Source organism: Jatropha curcas, chromosome 2 (assembly GCF_041381405.1).
Source record: "Jatropha curcas cultivar XTBG-Jc1 chromosome 2, XTBG_Jcur_1.0, whole genome shotgun sequence".
Taxonomy (NCBI): domain Eukaryota; kingdom Viridiplantae; phylum Streptophyta; class Magnoliopsida; order Malpighiales; family Euphorbiaceae; genus Jatropha; species Jatropha curcas.
The window spans coordinates 4,884,387-4,909,768 of record NC_143152.1 but is presented as its reverse complement, the minus strand read 5'-3'; the positions used below and the strand labels follow the sequence as shown (position 1 = coordinate 4,909,768).

At 33.2% G+C, this 25,382-nt stretch overlaps 3 protein-coding genes and 1 non-coding gene across 7 annotated transcripts; 2 read left to right on the top strand and 2 right to left on the bottom strand.

Moving 5' to 3' along the window:
• Positions 1–3,724: 3,724 nt before the first annotated feature.
• On the top strand, positions 3,725–16,887 carry UBP12 (ubiquitin-specific protease 12). 4 transcript variants are annotated; one of them, XM_012235485.4, is made up of 32 exons: positions 3,725–3,924; positions 4,204–4,267; positions 4,455–4,602; positions 4,715–4,872; positions 5,803–6,068; positions 6,159–6,377; positions 6,446–6,554; positions 6,635–6,750; positions 7,383–7,481; positions 7,647–7,756; positions 8,389–8,463; positions 9,581–9,659; positions 9,746–9,892; positions 9,969–10,049; positions 10,158–10,277; positions 11,252–11,374; positions 11,788–11,865; positions 11,952–12,040; positions 12,118–12,226; positions 12,422–12,490; positions 12,574–12,684; positions 13,228–13,283; positions 13,374–13,551; positions 13,643–13,744; positions 13,818–13,889; positions 14,138–14,203; positions 14,436–14,501; positions 15,281–15,367; positions 15,494–15,610; positions 15,834–15,908; positions 15,990–16,076; positions 16,260–16,887. In XM_012235485.4, exons 1-32 carry the CDS (start codon positions 3,895–3,897, stop codon positions 16,299–16,301), a joined length of 3,348 nt encoding a protein of 1,115 aa, XP_012090875.1. In that variant the 5' UTR covers positions 3,725–3,894; the 3' UTR covers positions 16,302–16,887. The 4 variants fall into 4 exon arrangements, with proteins under 4 accessions (XP_012090875.1, XP_012090874.1, XP_020540878.1 ...); XM_012235484.4 differs by having other exon boundaries at positions 4,452–4,602; XM_020685219.3 differs by having other exon boundaries at positions 4,174–4,267.
• A 955-nt stretch (positions 16,888–17,842) lies between these two features.
• LOC105648975 (uncharacterized) lies at positions 17,843–20,743 on the bottom strand. Its single transcript, XM_012235486.4, has 9 exons — positions 20,584–20,743; positions 20,280–20,480; positions 20,074–20,200; positions 19,690–19,760; positions 19,521–19,569; positions 19,358–19,431; positions 19,160–19,260; positions 18,561–18,666; positions 17,843–18,160 (listed from the first exon to the last, which is right to left on the bottom strand). The coding sequence occupies exons 1-9, from the start codon at positions 20,693–20,695 to the stop codon at positions 18,057–18,059; spliced, it is 945 nt and encodes a 314-aa protein (XP_012090876.1). The 5' UTR covers positions 20,696–20,743; the 3' UTR covers positions 17,843–18,056.
• A 74-nt stretch (positions 20,744–20,817) lies between these two features.
• Positions 20,818–20,890, top strand: TRNAR-CCU (transfer RNA arginine (anticodon CCU)). The gene has a single exon. It is a non-coding gene; the product is annotated as a tRNA-Arg (tRNA).
• A 929-nt stretch (positions 20,891–21,819) lies between these two features.
• LOC105648976 (putative glutamate carboxypeptidase AMP1) lies at positions 21,820–24,731 on the bottom strand (the record flags this gene model as incomplete). The annotated part of the gene is given in 6 exon segments (XM_012235488.4): positions 21,820–22,160; positions 22,620–22,754; positions 22,909–23,025; positions 23,680–23,768; positions 23,896–23,979; positions 24,644–24,731. Coding segments are annotated over 6 exon segments (696 nt in total), but the record flags the coding sequence as incomplete, so codon positions are not given.
• Between the last annotated feature and the right edge of the window lie 651 nt (positions 24,732–25,382).

Below are 25,382 nucleotides of genomic sequence, written 5' to 3'. Positions count from 1 at the left end.
AGATTCTGTTTTAAAATTTATTTTAAGAAAATATATCCAATCAAATTATACAGATATAAAAAAAAATGAATACTAAAAAAAAGAATATACTTTTTTATTTTTTTATTTCTCTCTATAATAAAATATTTAATGATAATTAAAATAGAATCTAGGCATGGCCACCGGTTCGGTTCTAATCGGAACCGAACCGTACTGTAGACGAATCGGAATCAGACCGAAACCGGCGGTTCATAATTTTGAACCGGAACCGGCGGTTCAAGGGCCGGTTAAGGTTCATGTGGATGTTAAAATATGAACCGAAACCGGCGGTTCCGGTCCGGTTCGAATCGGATACACAAAAAATTGTAGCTTAAAATTTTTATAAAAAAATTTATATCAATTGATTTTATTGTACTTGATTTGATTTATGGTGAAGAGAAGTAAAATGGTATATAAGTTATAAAAAGTTGTGAAAAAAATACACATTTTTTGACTTAATTTATATAAAAAATGGTACATGAATAGTTGATTTATATAAAAAGAATACTTTCAAGTGTATAAAAAAAGAGTGTAACGGATAGTTTTTGATATGATAGGTGTTTTTTATTTATTTTTTGGTAAATAAATTTTATTCATTTTAATCATTTATTTATTTATTTACTATAATTTACTAAATTATATAAGGGACAATTTGGAAAACTAATAAATGATACACATGTATAAATATAATGAGTTGATGATTTTTTATTTCACAATCAATTATATCCTAACTCTTCTCTTATTTTCAATTAAAATTCTCTCAAATTTCCATAGTTCATTATTTTTTCTATTGCTTTATTTTCCTTAATGTTGGAATCATCTATTGTTTATTTTTTATTTTCTTACATCCAATTCCAAATTCTTTCTCTAATCTCAAATTTTTCCATTCATAAATTTACTTCATTTTATTTTTTAAATAATTTTCTTAGTATTTGAAAATAATAATTTCCAACTCATTCCATTAATTTTATATTCCATTTATAGTTTTTTATATTAGTAAATTAGCAAAATTTGAAAATTTAATGTAATAATAGTTCTAAGTTAGTTAATAGATGTTTTTCTTTTAAAATTTATAATAATTCATTTAGTTAATAAAATTTAAACATTTTAAATTTATTATTTATTCATGAATTCGGAATCAAAATTTTATTATTTTTTTAAAAATTTGCGTAATGTCGGAACCGAATCGGAACCGTAATTTGAACCGTCGGTTCGCCGGAACCGTGCTAAACCGTGCTGGAACCGGAACCGGACAGGAACCGGAGGTTCAAGGGTCGGTTCCGGTTCAAAATTTTAAACATCTCGAACCGGCGGTTCAGTGAACCGGAACCGGCGGTTCACTGAACCGGCCATGTCTATTAGAATCAAATATTTAAAAAATAAAATATAAAATTTTTCAAATGTCTTCTTATCATATATATATTTATTAAAAATAAATTTAAAAAGGATAAAGCTTATTTGACATGCTTAAAAATAATAATAGTTATAAATTATTCGGTAATGAAAAAAAAAAATTATTATTAAAAATAGAACTTTTTCCAGAACTCACTTAATAAAAAAAATTTCAATATATATAAATATATTAATAAAATATTATATTATATTTTTAAAATTACAATTTTAAACTGGTTGCCACTACCATGCTAATGTATGTTAATTTTGTTTAAAATAAATTTTAAAAAATAAAGATTTAAAAAATTTAAAAGGTTTAATTATGTGTATTTTATTTGAAAATTTATTTTTTAAAAAATATATCTAATCAAATTGTACAAATGTAAAGAGAAATTATTAATAAGAATAATATATTTTTTCTTTTTTCATCTCTTTTATAAATAAAATATTATGTATATTCAATTTGAAAATTTATTTTTAAAAAAGATACATCCAAACAAATCAAACAAATATAAAGAAAAAAATATTAATAAAAAGAATATATATATATATATATATATATATATATATATATATATATTCTAAAATAAAGGATTTTAAATTATAATTAAAATAGAATAAGTATTTAAAAATAAAACATAAAATTTTTCAAATGTCTTATTAGTACATATATTTATTAGAAAATAAATTTTAAAAGAATAAAATTTAAATTTTGAAAATTTTAATTATTTATATGTATTATTTAAAAAATAATTTTAATAAATTATATCGAATCAATTGATAAATGTAATTTTCTAATTACGCATGACTAAAGTTATTTTATCACATTTGAAATTTCATTAAAGACACTATCAGAAATCTTATTATTTTCCCTTCTGTTTTTCACATTTATATATAGTATAGAAGTATAGATGATATAGATAGATTCATAGATAAATATAAATATATTGTTAGAGTCTTGATTAGCTCAAAATACTATTTTTATTAGTATATTATTCAGTAATTTAATTTATATAGTAAAACTTTTAAAAGTTAAAGGAACACTATTCCATTTAATGTTTAGCGTTTAACGTTTCACAATAATTAATGAATAATTTTTTGACACTTGTACTCGTTATTTTCAAATATTCAACAAGTCCTACTGTAATATAATATCTTTCCTTTTACTTTTTTATCATTTTAAAATTAACATCTTATCAAATGACTTTTTTACTCAACATTTTCATTTTAAACTGCTATATAAATTGTCCAAATCTAATAGCTACTACAAGAATTAGGGTTTATTTGAAAAAATTAGTTGTTTTGGTAGCTTTTATTTATTTTAATAGTATTTAATTATTACCTGTTTGAGTATTTTTTCATAAAACGTTAAAAATAAAAAAAAACTAGTATTATCATGGTTCCAGAATCACCAATTTCTATTTCAAAATTTCTGATTCCGATTATAAAAATGTGAAATCGAAATCGAACCACTTTTAGGCGGTTTTGGAACTGCAAATTTCGGTTTTATTTCAATTTTAAAATAAAATTATATAATATATTTTAAATTTTTTAAAATACTTTTAGATTTATAACTTGAATGAATAATAATAATAAATATTATCATTGAAAAAAAAACCAATTTAATAAAAATTCTTAAAAATTATTTTAAAAAATCATAATAAAACAAAAAAATAAATTAAGAGTTTTTTTAAAAAATATGTATTCACGGTTTCAAAAAATTAAAAACTTAAATCAAATATTAAATATACGATTTTAATTACGATTTAAAACTAAAATTATTAATAACGATTTAATGCTGATTTTAGCAAATCCGATATCAAAATCCAACCGTGGTCATTTTTAAACGTACTATATCGTTTGAACTTTAGCATAACAGACCTGAAGTGTTTGTGGATATATTGATGAAGATAATTACATGCCAGAGACACACCGAGGTGCGAACCTACACGCCTTTGTACCCTTTATTGTCTTTTTCCCTTTTGTAATTTTTTTACATTAATAAGTTACTGCAGTAAAAGATCAAACAGCGAATTATATTCAAGCAGTCCTAGGAAAGAAATAGACTGTGTCACCGACCTCTCACTACGCACGTGACCCTCTGCCACGTCACCAATCCGTACGTCACTAACACATTCAGTGATTTGTCGCTCTCTGATTGGTCATTCGCCATCCAAGTATTCACCGCAGCCACAATAACAATCCCAAAAAATGTTTCCAAAAAATGTTTCCATTTTTTCTCTAATTACCCCTGTCACACATAATAAAATGACAGAAATGCCCTCATACAAGTAAAACTCCCATCCCTTTCTCTGTAGCCAGTTCCTTCGCGAGTCTCTCCTTGCAGAGCCCGCTTTTGCTTCTTTTCCCTCTCTCTCTGTTTATTATCTCTCACTGTTTTTTCTCTTCTTTTCCCATTATTTGCTTTCGGTTTTGGTTTCGATTCTCAGATTTGCCGATCGAACGGTTTCAATCTCTCCACCCATGACTATGATGACTCCAGCACCGTTAGATGTAAGTTACCACACACCTCATCTCTTTCTCTCTGCACGCTAATTTTATCTAGCCGTGTATGCCATGTCGTTTTGGTTCATTTTGCATTTGGTTTGAGGTTTTTATGGATCGTTTAAGGCTTTGGTGGAGGATTGAGAAAGGTTGTGGATTGGCTTGAATCGAGATGAGATTTTTGTTTCTGCTGATAGTTTTTGGCGTATCTAGGGTTTTGATTTAGTGGTATAAAGCTACTGTTTTCCTCGATCACAGCTTTGATTTTGCATGTTTTTGGATTCGTAGCAAGAAGACGAGGAGATGCTCGTGCCGCATTCAGATTTGGTTGAGGGTCCACAGCCTATGGAAGGTTAGAGACTTTGATACTTTTCTTAATTTTATTGTTTTTTAATTCGTTGCATGTGATCATGTGGATCTGCAATTAGTAGATGCTTCATTTTTGTGGTTGTTTGGGCATTATACTATGATTGATTGGTTATGGTGTTAGGGTTTTGAATTTGGTGCTAATTGTTTGTTTGTTTTTAATGTGATAGTAGTGGCACAAGCCGAGCCAGCTAGTACCGTGGAGAATCAACCAGCGGAGGATCCTCCATCCATGAAATTCACTTGGACAATTGAGAATTTCTCTAGGCTGAACACTAAAAAGCACTATTCTGACTTATTCATTGTTGGCGGTTACAAATGGTAGTAGAACACATCATTCTTTTGGTAACCAAACATATTTATGAGCTGCAATGGTTGTTGCGACCATCTGCTTGTGATTGAATTTGCATTTTGCCTGGTTGGTTTCTGGCAGGCGGATACTAATTTTTCCAAAGGGAAACAATGTGGACCACTTGTCTATGTATTTGGATGTAGCAGATTCTGCCACATTGCCGTATGGATGGAGTAGATATGCACAATTCAGTTTGGCTGTGGTCAATCAAATCCATAACAAGTACTCCATTAGAAAAGGTATCTTCCTTGCTGTGCACATTCAACATGTTTGTTTGTTATTAGAATTATCCTTTAAAGTTGGTAGTTTGTCTCCATTAATTTATGGCAAGGGAATAGTATGATTAAAGTCAATGCTGATGCAATCTTGTAGATGTTGCTTTAGTCCATAATTATGGTTCCTGTAAAGCACATGTTGTTTGTATTAATTGTAAGTAATTAATGCTTCACTTTAATTGTAATTGATGACTGATTACAGGAATGGTAGATTTGATTCTATTATACATTAATGATTTATGATAGATTTGATCCCCATGCTTTTGAGTATATCAGGAATGGTAGTTGATTCTATCATTGATAGTAGATTATCAATGATAAGCTCTAGTCTCTTATATTTGAGAATATCTGATTCTTGGAATGAAGCTTGAATTATATGACATCCGATTGTACAATGAGCATATATGTATACCATTGTAAAAATTGGCAACCCACAGACACTGTCAGTTGCATATTTTAATGGATTCAGTTCTTTCGATGTTTGGCTTAGCCTAAGAAACTTCTCTCTTAAGTTTTCCAAGTGCCTATTACCTGGCTAGCTACTTGATAAAACTATTGTTTTTATTTTTTGCGGGTGGGGTGGGGTGGTGTGGTTGAAGAGTTGGCAGGGGCAGGGGCAGGGGCAGGGGCAGGGGGATAGGTAACAGTGAAATTGGCTTCTTACCTTGAACTGCCGAACTGCGTGATTCAGCAAAAATGTGAAAAGGTTGATTGAGTTGGGCTGTGTATCACTTAAAATGTAAAGAAATATATCCGAGTGTAATTGTGAGATCAACTTTATTTGATGCTTTCAAGCAAGCAAAGATAGTTGTGGGCTTGGTTATTATTCAAATGAATATTGTTAAGGGCTTGGTTATTAATTTAACATGTTTTATTTCTAAAAAAAACATGCAGATACACAACATCAGTTCAATGCCCGAGAGAGTGACTGGGGTTTTACATCATTTATGCCTCTCAGTGATCTTTATGACCCCAGTAGAGGATATCTTGTGAATGATACAGTTATTGTTGAAGCTGAAGTTGCTGTCCGGAAGGTTCTGGATTATTGGTCATACGACTCCAAAAAGGAGACTGGTTATGTAGGACTGAAGAACCAAGGAGCAACATGTTACATGAACTCTCTCCTACAGACTCTGTATCACATTCCTTACTTTAGAAAGGTCTGCAAATTCTTGTCTTTTCTAAGCTCACTGTGATTTGTATTACGTGTCACCAAAAGAAAATACCTTATTATAGAATGGATATTTCAGGCTGTATACCATATGCCAACAACTGAAAATGACATGCCTTCAGGAAGCATTCCTTTGGCTCTACAAAGTTTATTCTATAAGCTGCAATATAATGACACCAGTGTTGCAACCAAGGAACTCACCAAATCTTTTGGATGGGATACATATGATTCATTCATGCAGCATGATGTACAAGAACTCAACAGGGTTCTGAGTGAGAAGCTAGAAGATAAGATGAAGGTAGTGACTGTTTATCAGTGTTGGTTTTTATTTTGGTTAACTTATTAATTGTTCTTGTACTGGTCCAGGGGACTGTTGTGGAGGGGACAATACAGCAGTTATTTGAGGGCCACCATATGAATTATATTGAGTGCATAAATGTGGATTACAAATCTACAAGAAAGGAGTCGTTTTATGGTATTTATATATGGATCGTGTTACAACTTTATGGTATTGATGTTTCTGTTGTATGCTGATATGTTAATTTTGCATGGCAGATCTCCAGCTTGATGTGAAAGGTTGTCGGGATGTTTATGCTTCTTTTGACAAATATGTGGAAGTTGAACGACTTGAGGGTGATAATAAATACCATGCTGAAGAGCATGGCCTCCAGGTTGGTTGCTTATTATTATTACATGGTAGCGATAATTTTCAATTTGCATAGGCCAAAGGCAAAGTGATTATGTTTCAACAAACTTTGGGGCAATTTCTCAGTGTAGGAAAATTCTTAGCTATTGCTTGTGTATGCATACCATTGCTCAAAAGAAGTGGGCCCCACTATATGGATGGGACCTGCCTTATGTGCGTCAGGAGCATGTACTTTTGATGTGCCATTTTATTTTATTTTATTTTATTATTATTTTTTTTTTTGTGTGTGTGTGTATTTTTTTTTGAACTTGATTTATCTCAAAGTTTATACTGCTGTTTACTGGCATTGTCCATTCAGATATGGTTCTGGTATTTTATGCTGAAACATCAGGTTCCTAGACAACGCCCGCTATAATATTTTAGATAGTTCCAGAAGAATAATGGTGGGAGCACTGGAATTTTCCAGCTTTTTCATGGAATATATCCATTATATTGGGACTTATTAGCTATTGCAAAAAGGGATCATGCATGTTTCTAAATCATGCTTTTTGGTGGTTGTGTTTTGACGCTTTGTCACAGTACTCGATTTAACTACTTGGCCCCTTGTGTCTTTAATGTTATTCTGAAAGAAACTGCTGCAAACTATTTTTCTCACAGGATGCTAAGAAGGGTGTGTTGTTTATTGACTTCCCCCCAGTTCTTCAACTCCAACTGAAGCGATTCGAATATGATTTCATGCGAGATACCATGGTGAAGGTCAGTTAGGATATTGGTTTTTATGCTACACGTGTCACATGATCAGCTTTTATTTCTTGCTCTTGTTGTCAGATGTAACTGGACTCTGCTATATTGATTCTTAACAATTAACCAAAAGCGAATATGTTTTGTAATGACTGATAGGCAATTTTTTTCCCCTTTTAGATCAATGACCGCTATGAGTTTCCTCTTCAACTTGACCTTGATAGAGAAAATGGAAAATATTTATCTCCAGAAGCTGACAGGAGCGTGCGTAACCTTTATACTCTGCACAGGTATGAGTCATTTTGGTGCCTTCTCATTCTCTATTTTAACTGTTTGATTAATGTGCTTTAACAAGTTCTTGAGCCATCTTGATTAGTGGGTTTCCATTATCACGTTTAAATTGGTGCATAATCTTTTCTTGTCTTCACTCTGTTTGATCCTTTTTTTGCTTTCAATCTGGCCAAGTGTCAGTGCTGCATGGGCCACACTATGCTTGGTGGTTCTGTTTCTATTTTTTTCTTGGTTTTCTTAGCTCTTCCTTGTGCTAAACTTTCTAGTTCTTTTTTATTGCTTATTTGTCATTACTGTACTAGTTAAATTTGCAAGTCATTTTGTTTATTTTCATTGTTCAAACCAAATTACATCTCTAGAGACTCCCAATCTCTTTTTTCCTCACTATTTGAGTAAGTAATTGCAATTTCTTTTTCTTTGAATATGCTTACATTGTGCACTAGAATAGAATCTTGAAAGGGAAGGCAAATATAGGAAAGGCACATATAAGTAATATGTTTGATGGCATGAATCAAAATCCTGAAATATAATGTACTTGTATTTCCCTTTGTTGCAGCTTCATGATAATATCTTCTTTTTGAAATATTTGTTTTAGCATGTTTGACATCTAGTTTCTTCTTTTCCCATACAGTGTCCTGGTTCATAGTGGAGGGGTACATGGTGGACATTATTATGCTTTTATCAGGCCAACCCTGTCTGATCAGTGGTAAGCGTTGTATTCCCTAGAAATAGTAGAAACAATTCTGGATGTCTATACGTTCATGTTCTCTCTTCCTTTTTCTTTTTCTTTTTTTTTTTTTTCATTTTTAATTGTGCTGCAATTTCTCAGTTTTTGAATATATGGTTTTATATTTGCATCATAGTTTTTGATCAAATACATAGAATTGTGTTTTGTGCTCATTTCTTTAACTTTTTTGTTTTTTGACAATTTTTCTGGGGGGCATATGGAGGAAGATTTTGAAGTCTTTTTTTGTGTTATGGTTTTATATTTGCATCATGTTTTTTACAACTTGGAATGGTTCCTTTTAGTATTCTTTTTGTTGTGCTCATTTCTTTTTCCTTTTCTTTTCCTTCTTCTTTTTTGAAAATTGGGGTGCATTTGTAGAAAGATTTTGAAGTCTTTTAAGCATTGCTTGCTCTAGACATTGTGGAAATAATTTTGCATGTTCATATTTCCGTGTTGTCTATTACTCTTTTTTTTGTTCCCATTTCTATGTGTTGCAATTTTTCAGCTTTTGAATATATGGTTATATATTTGCATCATGGTTTTTGACTGAATACTTGGAATGGTTCTTTCTAAGATGTTCTTTCTGTAGTCTTTATTTCTCTCTTTCTTTCTTTTTTTTTTTTTTTTAAAATTTTTTTGAGGTGCGTGTCTAGGAAGAATTTTTGAGGTCTGTTTTTAATGTGATTCAAATGGTGACATTTTATGCCCTAGAAATTATGGAAACAACTCGGCATGTCTATGTTTTGAATATATGGTTGTATATCTGCATTTTAGTTGACTTTTATGATGTTTTTCTCGTGATTCGATTTTTTTGCATCATAATTTCGGGTTGTATGTTGAATAAGATTTTGAACTCCTTTTTGTTGCGATTTGACAACACGATGTTTTTTGTTGGAGCTTCACCTTACCCATGCATATAACTTTTGGTTTCTTAGAGGAATTATATCCTAAACTTGTGTAGAAATAGTCATTCGGCGTGGTGCACTCACACTTGGTTAGGGAACGTGAGGGTTCTCCTTGATCTAGCTGATTTATTGTGTTTGTATGAACAATTTGTTTTTTTGTCACCATTTAATGTTTGGTGGTATCATTTTAGGTTCAAGTTTGATGACGAACGGGTGACAAAAGAGGATATGAAGAGGGCACTAGAAGAGCAATACGGAGGTGAAGAAGAGGTATATTTTCCCAAAAGTGCATTGGGTGCTATTATGCTATCAATTATAAACGGTGAACTGACTTTGTTTTCTTATTCTCATACTAGCTACCTCAGACAAATCCCGGTTTTAATAATGCTCCATTTAAGTTTACAAAATACTCCAACGCCTACATGCTTGTGTATATACGGGAAAGTGACAAGGACAAGATAATTTGTAATGTTGATGAAAAAGACATTGCTGAACACCTGAGGGTATATCTATTAGTTTTGCGTATATCTGCAAGTTCATACATCTATAAATAAGACTCATGCGTTCAATATCTTCCAGATTAGGTTAAAAAAAGAACAAGAAGAGAAGGAAGACAAGAGAAGATATAAAGCACAAGCCCACCTTTATACTATAATAAAGGTTATTATTTATCACCTGCCCTCTATTTTTTAATAGTATTATTAGGAATGCTTATGGTAACTGTTTCAAATAAAAAGAAAAATTGAAGCCATTGATTGTTGCATCCAGGTCGCACGAGATGAGGACCTTAAAGAGCAGATTGGAAGAGATATATATTTTGACCTTGTAGATCATGACAAAGTCCGTAATTTCCGTATACAGAAGCAGACACCATTTAGTATTTTTAAGGTACAACCTACTTATTTGATATTCACCTTATTTTTAAACTTGTGATATTGTTTTGACAATTCCAGTCTCCCGTCCTGGCCTGCGCTCCTCCCACTTTTCTGGTGCATGGTTGTTAATGGCACGCCTTACTTAAGGCTCAAGGGCTTATGCCTCAAATGTCCTCAGGCTGGCCACTAAGGCAATTGCCTCTGAGTAGAGGCACACATCTTTCTATTTTCTTATTTTCTTGAACAAGTCACCTAGTTTTTTATTTTTAAATATAAAGTATTCCAGCTAGCATCTGTATGCATAATAAATAAATAAATAAAAGAAAAAGAATGCAACACAAAACCAATGATTTGCTTTGTAATCCTGCCTCCACTCCATCTAGTGTTCACCTTCTGCAATCTAGCCTCTATTGAGCAATAGAACCCCATGTGCTCCAGTTTGTAGGTGTGATGCATTAATGGTTGAGGGTGTTACATGGTGAAGAGGTAGACCTAGAACCATCTGGAGAGAAGTTTCAAAAGATCTGCTATTTCTGGACATTAGCGAGAATGGAAACAAAGGGTTCATATAGTAGATCCCAACTAGTTTGGGATTAAGGCTTAGATGCTGTTGTTGTCATCTCGATTCTACTCCTTTCTATCTTAACTCCGATAATTAAAATATTAGTTGTTATTGTTGCCCTTTGTTTCTGATTATGTGTGTTTTTCCCATGTTTTACTTTTTTTTTTCCTGATATGTTAAACTATAATTTTCAGACTTATATATATATATATATATATTTTTTTTTTGCCTCATCTTGCTCGGGTGCGCACCTAGGGTCCAGCAGCACTTTGCGCATTAGTGCTCCTTGTGCCCTTAATTACTATGTTGTGGTGTGAAGCTGCCACTGCCTACTGATGGCTGATTGTTAAATCCAAATTTCTTAAAGTGTAGTCAATCAAGCAGTATTTTCATGAAAATATGTCTAATATTGAGCTGATTTACAGGAAGAGGTTGCCAAAGAATTTGGTGTGCCAGTACAATTTCAGCGATTTTGGATATGGGCAAAGCGCCAAAATCACACATACCGTCCCAATCGACCACTGACACCCCAGGAGGAAGCACAATCAGTAATTACTCCACTCCAATGTTTCTTGTTGAATTTAGTTAATGACAGATGCAGAGGCATCAATACATATGGCATGGCTTGGCTTGGCTTGGCTTGGCTTGTATTTGTTGCAATGATATAATTGTTTTGACCATTGTCATTTCTTGTCATGAAAATGGTTTGATAAATTTTAAAGAACTCTTAGACGTTTCACAGTTTCTTGTGCTGCCTTATCATCACCTCTGTTCCTTTTGTAAGAACAAGGTTTTGCTTGTTATCCTAGTTTAATGTCTTCACTTGCATTTTGGTCACCACTCACCCATTGTAATTAAATGTAACGGTAGAAGCGTTACTTTTATTTTATCTCAATTTAAATGCCTTAAATCTTCACACATTTAATCATGCAATCCATTGATAGCCATATTGTTGTTGTAGGTTGGACAGCTGAGGGAAGTTTCAAATAAAGCTCATAATGCAGAATTGAAGTTGTTCCTGGAAGTAGAGCTTGGGCTGGTAATATTATATTCAGCCAGTGATAAAATGTTAATGCTAGTACTTAAGATTGTTGTTGCTTGTACTGAATTTGTGCAATATATCAGGATTTACGTCCTATTGCTCCACCTGAAAAAACTAAAGAAGATATTCTTCTTTTCTTCAAGCTTTATGATCCTGAAAAAGGAGAATTACGGTGCGAAATGCTTCTTATTCTTCCCTTCACTGCGTTTATTTATTGTATCTGAAGTTATAATCTTTTGATGGTGCCAGATATGTTGGGAGGCTTTTTGTGAAGAGTTCTGGAAAGCCAATAGAAATTTTGGCAAAACTTAATCAAATGGCTGGCTTTGCACCTGATGAAGAGATTGAACTTTATGAGGTTTGTTGTGTCAGATTTACCATATCTATATGCACACGCATACATGGACGTGCATAAATCTACACAAGTAGTCATGGTTTTTGTGGGACTTAGCATGTAAAGCAAGAAAGTCCAGTAGCAGGCGCCCAATTTAATTTTTTATTTTTCATCAGATTTTGTGTTCTCAGTTCAAAGTATCTTCTATTCTATATGCAGGAAATAAAGTTTGAGCCGTGTGTCATGTGTGAACACCTTGATAAGAGGACCTCATTTCGGTTAAGTCAGGTATGTTTTTTTTTTCGTGTGTGCTGGATCCGTCTTAAATTGTCATATGACGTGGTAATGGACCTTTTGTTGTTTTATTGCAGATTGAAGATGGTGACATAATTTGCTTTCAAAAATCTCCTCCTCTTGAGGGCGAAGAAGATTGCAGATACCCGGATGTGCCTTCATTTTTAGAATATGTGCACAATCGGCAGGTGAATTATTAGAACTCTCAAATGGCATTTGGCTGGTGACTCATTAAGAAGGAAAGCTTTTTTTTTTTTTTTTGTGGGGTTTTAGAGAGAGAGAGAGAGGGGGTGGGGGGGCGGGGTTGGGAGGAAAGAGAGACAGAGAATAGAGTACAAATATACAGCAGTATGATTAAGTAGGTTGCTAAATTATGATCTTACCTAGTCTGTTGTAAGGATGCTTCCTCGTTGGTTGTGCACTGTTTAATCATATTATATCTTGTTGACACAGCTGTATTAGTAAGTTGCCGAGTGAATTTTGAAAAGATGAGATGATATTAATGTGAAATCCTACTTCCCATTGTCTTATTGATGTGTCCATTATTGCTTGGTTTGGAGTAACATTTCAATTTTTGCATGAGCAACTGACTTTTGAGACTCCCTGTTGTATTTGAGACCTATACAGTTATCTGATATCTATTGTTGAAATATGCTATTTAATATCAGTAAAAGTTTTCTTTGATATTTTCAATTATGAATTTAGTTCTTTTGTGATTTGATCCTTTATAGATAGTTCATTTCCGATCACTGGAGAAGCCCAAGGAGGATGATTTTTGTCTAGAGTTGTAAGCACTTGTATATTAAACAGTGTTTTGCCTCATTTAAAAAACCTTAGTGCTGTAGATACTCATAATCTAGCCTTGATGATTTTCAAGGTCGAAGCTACATACATATGATGACGTTGTGGAAAGAGTAGCTCGCCAAATTGGTTTAGATGATCCTTCCAAAATTAGGTTAACATCTCACAACTGCTATTCTCAGCAGCCTAAGCCCCAACCAATTAAATATCGAGGAGTGGAGCATTTGTCAGATATGTTAGTTCACTACAATCAGGTAGTCCCCATTGACTAGTGAAATTACTGTCTTGCTCCGATAATGTAATATCACATAGCCTATAATGTTGGTGTTTTTCCCCTTTTCACAGACCTCTGATATTTTGTATTATGAAGTTCTGGACATTCCTCTTCCTGAATTGCAAGGTCTAAAAAATCTGAAAGTTGCTTTCCATCATGCTACTAAAGATGAGGTAAATTATTGGTACTGCCTTTTTCTGGGGCTTCTTTTAGAATTATTTTTGATCTGGCAGCAACCATTTGCAGGTTGTAATTCATAATATTAGATTACCGAAACAGAGCACTGTGGGGGATGTGATTAATGAACTGAAAACAAAGGTAAGACCTTTCTCTCTACAGCTTTGCATTATTTGTGCTGATTTTGATCTAGAAAGTGCTCTATAATATAGAAAATCACATTACCTCAATCATTGCTGACAAGTTTTGTTAGTTCTCAAAATAGTGGGTTCGTAGACGTTTCCACTATATAGGATTATACCTTTGACTGGATATCTTTCTTGTATATTCCTCCTAATGATGTATAGTTGCCTTAATAAAAATATCTAACTGTATTTCCTTTGAAACAGGTGGAGTTATCTCATCCAAATGCAGAACTTCGACTTCTTGAAGTTTTCTACCACAAAATTTATAAGGTAGTGACCTAGTTACCGAGGTTTGGCTGCTACTAGAAAACAGTTATCTTTCCTCATTTAACAATTGCTGGACGATTCGCAATATGTAATGGTGCTTCAATAATGTTTGCTTTTGGTGATAATATATGTTATTGATAAGGAATTTCAATTTCTTTCTTTTAATAATAATATTTTTAATGTGCTCTTCCACCTTTATTCATAACTTGTCTACTCTGTTATCGTACTTGTGCAGATCTTTCCTCCCAATGAAAAAATTGAGAATATAAATGACCAGTATTGGACATTGCGTGCAGAGGAGGCAAGATCCTTTTTCCATGTTTCTTGTGTTCTTACAAACTTACAGTTATATTCTTGAATGTGTCTATGTGTTACTGTCAATCTCCCTTGATCCACTAAATATATTCTATAGGATCATTAGATACTGATGCAAGTTTAAACTTAGACATAGGGGATGGATATGTAAGCCTGCGTGTGCTTGTGTTAGTGATAGATATAGGTGTGAGTTAGAATGGCCCTTGAACTAAGCACAAGCACATGTGCATTGAGGGAGAGAGAATTTTGAGATATTGCGTTTGGAGGTGCTTGTCAAATAGAATTGTAATACTTGTACTTCAATGCATTTATAAAGTATGTTGATGCATTACAAACATTAGTTGATGATTGAGGTCTGATACCCTATGTAACTTGGCACATATTTTGCTGGCTGGGCCTGTTGAATGAAATAGAAACCATGGTGCTCTACTAAGCCTGTAAAGCGTACGACTTATCCAATTTACTATGAGCTGCAAAATGTTTTCAAGATCATTAATGACTTTTGCTGGTCGACTCAATTTTTCTCAGATAGAGTTAAGATTTTTATCTTCGCAGTAGCATGTATCATTTTTAAACTTAACTGACTAATATCAAATGCCAATTGACTTTAGTGTCTGTCTAGCAGCAAAGGTTGACATGGAGGAGAGATCCTTTGTTAATTGCTTATGTACTAGGATGCTTAAGCAAATGCATAATGAAATGTTTATTGCAGTGGTCTTGCTTTAAGCTAATATCTTCTTCCTTTATCTCTCTTGCTCTGCACAGATCCCAGAAGAAGAGAAGAATCTTGGGCCCCACGATCGTTTGATTCATGTTTATCATTTCACAAAGGAGACCGCGCAGAATCAAATGGTATTGGAGCATTTATAGACTGATTACCCTATACCTGTTACTAGCCATTTGGTTGCTACAAAATGGTTGCTAAATTGCATGACCTTTTCATTTCTCATGTGCTATTACCTTTTGTCTCCTCAACAGCAAGTACAGAATTTTGGAGAGCCATTTTTCTTGGTTATTCATGAAGGTGAAACCTTAGCTGAAGTTAAAGTGCGGATACAGAAAAAATTGCTGGTTCCTGATGAGGAATTTGCTAAGGTATCTTAAAAAATATGAACTCTTCCTATCTTGCATAATTAAGAAATGAATATGCACTTGTAAAGCATGGGAAAGAGGATAACCATTGAGACCAGGCGTGCCTGTCATTCTTGCTTGGCAGCTCATTAATTATTGTGCATTGATTTGTTAAGTTTTTTTGTTCTTTTAGTTTGGTGCACGTCTTTCAATTACTAACTTGGTTTCTATCACCTTTGTTGGTCAGTGGAAATTTGCATTCCTGTCTCTTGGCCGTCCAGAGTATCTGCAGGATTCTGACATAGTGTTCACCCGTTTTCAGGTGCTGCTATGAGCATTTCTTCCAACACACTGATTATTAAATTGATATTTATTTATTTATTTTTTTTTAAAAATAATTCAGAGAAGAGATGTTTATGGTGCTTGGGAACAGTACCTTGGGTTGGAGCATTCTGATAATACGCCTAAGAGGTCTTATGCGGTAAACCAGGTATGTTTTGCTTCCATGCTGCTTAATGCATGTCAGAGTTATTGAGAATAACAAGATTACCCGTTGTATTTTACAGCCATTTGTTTAGCAACAACAGAAACTTGAGTCCATTACAGGAAATGGTGCAAGTTATCATGTGGCTGATTTATTGTAATGTATTGTTTTGGTTTGAAAATATTGCAGAACCGTCATACGTTTGAGAAGCCGGTTAAAATATACAATTAGGCAAGAGCTGATGATCCTCCACCTGCACAATTTATTGTGTATTATGGAAATGCTCGTAATTGAATCGAAGAGAAGAAAGGAAAGGAAACAAATGAAGCTCAAAAGTAAAGTGAGATGTGGTTCCTGTAGGATATATGTTTCCCTTTTTCTTTTTTTATTTTTTTTATTTTTTTAAGATATGCAGGAAGGTGGGGAATGGGAATGGGAAGGGGAGAGGCTGTGATCTCGCATATGTAGTGTGGTATTATGAATTGATGAGCTCCTCTCCTTTGCTTTACCACCTAAGTGAAAGAGAGAGAGAGAGAGAGGGAGGGTACCTCCTTGCTTTTAGAGATTGGTGGTTTACCATTATACAACTCCTCCAGTGTAATTTAGCAAAGTACATAACAGGATTTTGACTAGGGGATGTATACCGGGTATAGTTGGTTGCATTTGACAATTTCAATTCTTGTCCTTATTTTTTTCTTGTCGCCAGTTTTCTCGGGGATCGGCTTGTAAAATTATTGGTTGAATTTACGCTTCTGGGCTTTAGGATTCATGTAAAAGAATTGTAATGCTTTACAGTCCAGAATTGGTTTTTGTAGCACTTCCCTCTGCTCTTTCCTACTACTAGTCTTTTGCTTGTCCCTTAATGTGTATTTTTTGCAAGTGTATGTTCTGGTTAATAGCTTCAGGTGTTTTCTGCAATTTCCCTAAACATAATATTGCTTTAGCCAAATTATATGAATTTGTTCCAACACTTCTTTGATTTTGTAGTATCGCTTTCTTGATCAATTTCTATGATGCTTTCTTGATGAAATCTGATAAAGAGATGATAATTTATAATTTGCGACAACCGTATATATTTATATTTGAAGTATAAATATAAATTGATTTTATATTTGATTGATGATTATATAAAATAAAATTCTAAAATCAAATTAATATGCTATTTTGTTTTATCATGTCAAATCCTATAAAATTGGATTTGTGACATTTAATATATATTGAGAATAAATTATTTATCTTTATATGTGGATATCATGTTTCTTGAAGACACAATAAAGAAGAAAATCAAGGAATCTGTCGAAATTGCACTAAAGAAATAATTTTCTTCCCCTAGATATTTAACAATTAAATATCCACTTATTTTATTCATGGAACGAGAATAATATTTTGTACTTTTGAATATGCCCCTGCAGCAATATTATCAAAAAAAAATTAAGCATTTAATTTACATAATAAGATTTGTTTCATAAGCATTTAATTTACATAATAAGATTTGTTTTCATTCCTTGAAGTAAATGAATTAGTATATCACAGTACTGGGTACAAACAAAAAATAATGACATTTATAATCATGATATAAAAGATGTCACAACATAAAATCTACTCAATTAAATTTATTTTATCCCTGAAGTGAATGCTGTAACATATAATGTGAAATGTGAGTGTGAATAAGTGGCAAGAGATAATATGCCATGTTGATTATGTACTCATTAATGCCAAAATATATGAAAGTATATAAAAGTCCTTGAAGGATTTAAAATGCCTAAAGCATATAAAGATCAATCTGATAAAGGAAGATTACATAAATGATCTAATTTGTCCATGTATTTTTATAAAAAGGTCAATATCTAAATTTGTTGTTATTGCTGTGTACGTTGATAATATAAATCTCATTGGATTTTAGCAGAGTTCCAAAATGTAATGAAGTACTCAATGGAGAAATTTGAGATGAAAGAATTTGAATATATAAAGCTATTTTTTCCTGTCTTATCTCATCGACAAAACCTTGTAGGAAATCAAACCATCGATTGTCTCAACCACCAACCGATTCATTCGCATCAGCAGCAGCAAATAAGTTCTTGCCTTAGGCCCTACAATAACCACCAAATATTGTTTCTGTGAAAAATTATTATTATTATTATTTTAATAGTAACGGGTCTATTCCCAAATGAAGAGATGCTCCTTAATTTGATATTAAAATTTTCGTTTTTTTTTTAAAAAAAAAATTCTATTATGCTATAATTAACACACAATATAAGATAAATTATATATTAAAGTCCAACTGGACGTCAACTTGACTAATTTTGAAACCTAAACCTTAGGCCATTTTTAATTATTTTTTGAAAATATTGCATACCAAGGCATTGGCCTGTTGATAAGTGCATACGTAGCTTGACAATAGTTCTAGATTCGAATTCCCCTCCTCCAATACTCAAAAAGAAAAAAAAAATTTTTTTTGAAAATATTAATAACAGCTGATATTATACATACCCAGTCCCAACGATGCAATTTCATCTTGCTGGAAATGGCTACTTCCCTTGGTCTTCTCCTTCTCTCTCAGGCTTGAGTTAATTTTCTCAACAGCAGCTACCAAATCCTGCAATATAAAGCAAAAGATTACGCAAAAACTTGGTTGGTTGTCAACCCAATGTCTTATAGAGTCAAATAAAAAGGGATCTCAGCTGAAAAACAAAACTTCTTTCGCCAAGCAAATAGTACTTCAGCCAAAATATGTTGAAAAAATATGTAATACACAAATCAAAAACTAAAAAAATGCAATTGAGACAAGCTCATGGAAAATGTAATACCAGAAGAAGTTCTCTTCAGTGATCCACAAAACCCAGCTTTTTCAATAAGGTACCCTCTCTCTTTTATACGAGTGTAGGCATACTATTCAATGAAAACCATTTGCCTTGTAAATTTGATATGTGTTTTACAGTAGTACTAAACACCAGCAATTTTATATCTTCCCATGCAAACATGGCACTTCCCCAATCAACCATAGATTACTTTAGACGGCATGTATTCTAAAAGTATGCATTAGATGTGAAATGTTTAGAATTATTTGAACACAGAAGATAAATACATACCTCCCATGATGTAAGACTTTTCATATAGGATGGCAAACTTTCATAACCATCTTTTGATACCTCTATGATTGGCCTTACAGCATCAGCTGGCTTCACACCACCTTCCATTGCCACATGATTTCACAATATATGATAACAATGTAAGCATTTGATCTTGATATTGATTGAAAAATGAAATGATAATTAAATAAGAATTACCTTCAATTACTCCTAGGGCTTTTGCTGCATTTTGGTCTGGACCACTTATGCCATGATGCTTGTTACCAAAATGCCTAAAAATAGGATAATTTTAGAATGCAAGCAAATTAATATTCAAAGCTCCTTGAGCAACATAAATGACTAACAATATTCAACAACTTACTTCACTGGTTCTTCCACAAAAATATCAGGATCATCAATCTCACTCTTTGCTGCAAGTTCGTAAGAAGTACAAATAAATAAGTAACTATTAAAGTGTAGCCAAGAAAAGAGTATATCTAAGGAGTTCTTGGAGCATCTATTACATACCCATCAGGTAAAGCAACACTCACCTTTAGATGCTAAAGTGGCAAGACAAACGTCTGAAAGGCCTAGACTCTTTAAACTCAATGAATCATCCATTCTAAAGAAAATAAAGGAAGATAAAATAGTACAAGTGCATTAATAGGAATATACGACTTACGGCCATTGACAGTAACAGAACCTCTAATGAACTCTCCTCAGCAAAATTGAAGACATTACAACTAACAATAGACTGCAAACTAGATGGATTTAAGAAGAGCTGAACTTTACTTAGTTTACCACTTTGGAAACGTAGAAACACATAAATCCAGTTCAATTTAATCAAATTTTATGTTACTAAACGATAAAGATTAAAACTATTGGCCAAAAGAAAGAAAATGAAAATAAGCTAAACAGAAACAAAATCAGGATACAGAGGATCCTCTTCCAAACTCTTCATAATTGAACTCGCTGCAGATGCAGTTCCGCTATAAGAAGGAAGGTCCAATCCAGTACTGGAATCATCATCGTCCATATTGATCTCGACCTCTACCTCGACCTCTAATAATTACCTATAGATTTTAGTTTCTAGGTACAATTTTCTAAGGAAACAAACAGGTAAATTAAGAAATTGAGGTACCAGGAACATAGCCGAAGCTCTTAAGACGATCTTCGAGTTGAAGAAGATCGCTTTGATTCTTCTTGTAAACTTCACTACAATGACCTAATAGCTCTTCAAAGGAAACAGTACCAAACGACATGGATTCGAGCAGGTTTAGATCGCTACTGGCAGTTGAAACGCGACGATTCAGGCATTGTATGAAGGTAGAGGACGCCGAATCTGATTCAATTGTAACAATTAAGAGCGAAATGTTCTTGTTGGAGAGCGGAGACAAATGAAAAGGGAAATAGTTTTTTTCAGGAACCAAAAATAATAGAGTTACCGAGAGGGATGGGACGGCGGTCAACTGACTGTTTGATGGCGTCGCAGCTGGTCTGAAGATGGTTGCAGAACGATGTTAGCCTTTTGCTAAATTTACCGATTGATTCTTCCATTTCCTCTCTACCTCTCTGGCGATTGAAACTCTCGGTTTAATCTTCTACTTTTGCCGCTTTAATTCTTTTGAATTCTTTAGACAGAATATCCAAATAATTAAATAGCACATATATTTCCAGATGCACCTGTAGCTCAGTGGATAGAGCGTCTGTTTCCTAAGCAGAAAGTCGTAGGTTCGATCCCTACCTGGTGCGCATAAATTGGTTTTATAATAATTGTATAAATTTTAACCCCACTATTTTTCGTTTCTTGTAAATTTATAGTAATTGAAATCTTGACTTTTAATTAAAGTTACAACTTCCTTCTCTTTTCTTTTTTTTTAATATATTTTTGAACCATTATTTTTCAATTTATTACAATAATTGAAAATTTGATTTTTTTTTCTCCAAAATAATTAATGTTTAAATTCAAAGGGGTTATTTTCCCCTAAGTTTTCCATGTTAATAGTATAGAGATAACGAAGGTTAAATTAATTTTGTTTTATATTTCTTTGTGATAATATAGGAGTAAATCATGGACGGTAAGTTAATGACAGTTACGGGAGCTCATAATCCGTTGCTAGCTGTAGCAATTGGTGTTAGGAAAGCTCTGTCATGGCTGGAGTGGAAAGGGCTTGATGGGATTGGTATTGAGCTTGATTTAGATTGTTTGTAAGTGATTCAAGCTATGAAGCAAACTTGGTAGTTATTTTGGATTGTAAAACCTTATCAGGAGAGCTTACGTGTACCTCTTTTAATTTTGTGAAAAGGTCAGCAAATCAGTGTACTTATATTTAACTTTTTAGAGCGGAAGTATCGTTCCTCATGTGTTGATATAAGGTTTACATTTTCAAAAAAAGAAAATAGTATTAATTATAAATATTTCCAAACTACCTTTTTCAATCCTTTCGGCTTTCTCAAAAAAAAAAAAAAAAAAAATCATTTTTCAAAATATAATGTTAACCTCAATGTTGAACTTGAACATACTCCAAATAAAAATTTAAAAATGATCTTAAAATAAAAGCTATTTGAATAAAAACTCAAATAAAAAATTATCAGTATTTAGATTCCTTGTGATTCCTGAACCAAACGGAAAAAATATATATTTTTCAAGAATTGCATTCCTAGCTCAAAATGGAATGAAGTAGAGGCGGAAAAAATTAACTGTAGATTTCATTGATTCCGAAATGTAATTTACAAGAACTATGAATGTTCAGACAGATACATTAAACGGTGAAAGAAATATACAACTCATATATACAACTTAATGCCTCGTTTAGATGCAAGCTTTTTCCACCAATCTTTAGGTGAGTTGTCCTTTAAGAGCACCAGCAGCCCTTTCAATGGCTCTGGCAACTCTCCATATCTCATGCTGAATGGCTGCCTGACCATCCTGTCGACCAATGTTCTTGGATCGAGAAATAGCATCTGCTATACTGGGGAAGAACTCTAGTTTACTTTCATAGTCACCCGGTGGCCCGTAAATCTACAAATGATGCAAACCGAGTTATATGTAGTACTAATTTATGTACATATACTACGCTAAATCTACAGATGATTGACAATTTTTTTCTACAGAATAATTTTATTTATCAAGCGCGATACGGTATTCTTTGATCAAATAGAGGTGATATGTCTCATTTGAGCTTCATGTAGTGATATTCAACAAAACAAATATTCCAATGGTCATATCATCAACTAGAAAGGATTTTTTAAGGCTTTGGCTACAGTTCACTGCCCCTTTCTTGGTCACTAATTCTATTCCATTTTGACAACCCATCAATAGGACTCTAGCTTACACCATTCATGAATTGCTCAAGTGTCGGCTTGGAGAAAACTCATTTGATAAGCTTAATTTTAAGCTTGAACAGAGCTCAAGCGGAGCACAACTCATTTAAAGTCCTGCCGTTAGTTCTAGTAATTAGCTAAAGGCAAATGCACTTACGAGATGTTTAAACCAATTCCTTCCTTGCAGCCCATCTGCATCTAAGAAGCCTCTTTCAGCAAGCATCAAGCGATCGTTTAATCCACGTAACTTCAAGGCTACAAACTCACCCCTACTTTCTTGCCATCTAAGTTGCTACACTCAAAAAGGCAAATGCCCCAGAATTAAATAAGAGCAAGAAAAAGCAATTAACGCAAATGGGCAGAGCAAATCACTCCACAATGAAGATAAGCACAAATTATTCATGTCTTAAAATGCAAAGTCTTGATCACCTTTTTCCACATCTTACCTTTGCTTCATTTTCAGCCTCTTTAGCAGCCAAGGCAAGTCTTTGTATTGAAGTGATTAAAGGATTAAGGGATATGCTTTGGTGGTCCAATAAATTGCTCAAGACATCTTTATGCCCCTGACAGGATGAGGGAAACCACAAAAGGCCAATTTCATTTAAAGATGTAGACACAATTGAAAAATAACTGTAGAACACAAATATCCACTGCCCAACTTTTTCCCCAAAATTGATTAGCCAATTTGTTCCTTCTTATTTCTTTTAGCCCCTAAAAAGGAAAAGACAAAGCACTGGCACACAACAAAAAGCACCGATTGTACAGCCATCAGTAAGGACACCTGTTAGTTAAATTGTCAAACATTACATCTGATTTCCCACTATGATATTGATGATAATGCCATGTAAACTTCAAATTCTTCTCTCTATATTTCGTTTGTTAGATATTATATTTAAATTATTGAATTTCGTGCATATGTAAATGGAAATCCTATAATAAGAAGAGTTACAAGAAAGAAGCATTTCTTTTGAAAGATAGACGTTTCCTAATAGACATGACTATCCAAAAATTTTAAGATGAAATCATCTCTACTACTGGCAAGATTCTAATCACTTGATCCAAAACAAATAACACTTGTCTTTCTCGCAATATCTTTAAAAATCAAATCTTAGAATTTTTGCCCAAAAAGAAAAATAAAAAGGTCAACTACCATAGCATGATACCAAATAATTAACTGCTATTTTAGCCAGATATACAATAAAAAGATAGATGCATACCTTTAACTGCTCTGCATAAGAGAGGTAATCAAAAGGAAGAACAGAGTCATCAGCCAGTTGAAGGGCTACAAGTCCCCACACTCCAGCAACTAAACCAACATAAATCATACAAGCTATATTACAATTAAAACTTTGATGACTAGCCTTGTCCTTTATCTGACAAGTCTCTAAATTGAACTATTGTATTCACACATGTTGGCAGAAGAAACAACTAACCAGCAACATGACGATGGAACAAAGGATCTCCATAGTTTGTCATCCACTCATAGGAGTCAAAAGCAGTGTGATATACAGGGAAATCTAAAGCAAAAAATTAATCACATCACCAGACTGTTTATAGCACTCAAACCTCATATCACTCCTGAAGTAACAGTGATAACTTTCCATAAACCACAAGAACATTAAATAATATCTTGCCACACTAAGGTCCTGCCTGAATGTGGGGAAAGTATCATTGTAAGAAATTGATATGGCACCAAAGCAGTCCTCTGAGAGAAAGGCAAAGAAAAGGCCCTAAAAATTAACCTAATTCCTGTCCTAAGTGATCCTCCAAATGCATCAAGCATACTAGCAAGGGCATTTTTCAAATCCCAAATTAACTAATTCTTTTTAGGCTAGCAAAAAAAAAAAAAAAGAAAGAAAAAAAAGGAGGAAAAACTCTTGCATGGTAAAGGAGAGAATATTTCTCAAAAATCCATGAAATTACTCCACTTGGGCTATGTTTGGTAAGCCGTAATGAAACATAATGTAATATAATCAAATGTGTTTCTAGTGTAAACATTACATCAGAAATGCCTCTGATTACATGGCATCACATTAGGCCAACCAAATACGGCCTTAGATTCTGACCAAATAAAAAAAAGTTAAAAGTTCAATTCTACAAGCAGATTTGAAATGTCTGTGACCCAGAATCAGGATTAATATAAATATTTGCTAAGTTACAACTCACATCCAAGAAATGTACCTCTTCCATAATATATATCAACAGAAGGGACCCCTGCATGTTGCAGAAATGGGGCAAAGTCAGAATCAACTCCACTTAGTCTCTGGATCTGCAATTGAGCCATAACAATCCCTATTAACCATGTAGTGGAAGTTCTATAACTATAAGAAGTTCAAAGCAAATAAAGATTACATTAAATGATGCACCAACAGGATTCTGAAAATTTTAGACAGGAAAGAAAAGGCAATATTCTTTACATTCAAAATCTACAGCTGGATAGGAACTCTGAAAAAATATTTATCCAGGACTCCTTTCCCTCCCCAAATCCTATAGAGCAAGAAACTAAAGCTTTGAAGGAACAGGGCAATTGAAAATTGCATAGATCACCACGACAAATGTAAGCATGAACAATTTAATTGAACTAGGTACCATTTACACATAATAGCAATTTGTTAGCCATCATTCACTAAATCAAATCAGCAGCACAAGCTGGAAACCTACAGAAGGAAAAACAACAAGGACAACATATTTAAAGCACCATAATGTTATCAGAATCTTACGATTCACGATATGAATCTTACAATTCACGATATGCATCTTACGATTCGATTCATGCTAAACGATTTGTATCTTATGGGTGAATCGGTGTTGATCTTGAATCTTACGATTCGAGTCGATTCTCATGTCCAACGATTCTCTTACCAACAAAACCAATAGAAAAGTCAATATAGAGAAAAAAAGAGCAGGAGAATATAGCTAT

Bases quoted from the DNA above. Each gene is read 5' to 3' on its own strand.
- UBP12 (XM_012235484.4), top strand. From the start codon at position 3,895: ATGACTATGATGACTCCAGCACCGTTAGAT. The intron at 4,873-5,802 runs GTATCTTCCTTG...AAAAACATGCAG, and splicing joins CAAGTACTCCATTAGAAAAG to ATACACAACATCAGTTCAAT. The intron at 8,464-9,580 runs GTAAGCGTTGTA...GTATCATTTTAG, and splicing joins CCAACCCTGTCTGATCAGTG to GTTCAAGTTTGATGACGAAC.
- LOC105648975 (XM_012235486.4), bottom strand. From the start codon at position 20,695: ATGGAAGAATCAATCGGTAAATTTAGCAAAAGGCTAACATCGTTCTGC. The intron at 19,761-20,073 runs GTATCCTGATTT...TATTTTCTTTAG, and splicing joins AGTTTGGAAGAGGATCCTCT to AATGGATGATTCATTGAGTT. The intron at 19,261-19,357 runs GTAATTCTTATT...TGGCAATGGAAG, and splicing joins AGCCCTAGGAGTAATTGAAG to GTGGTGTGAAGCCAGCTGAT.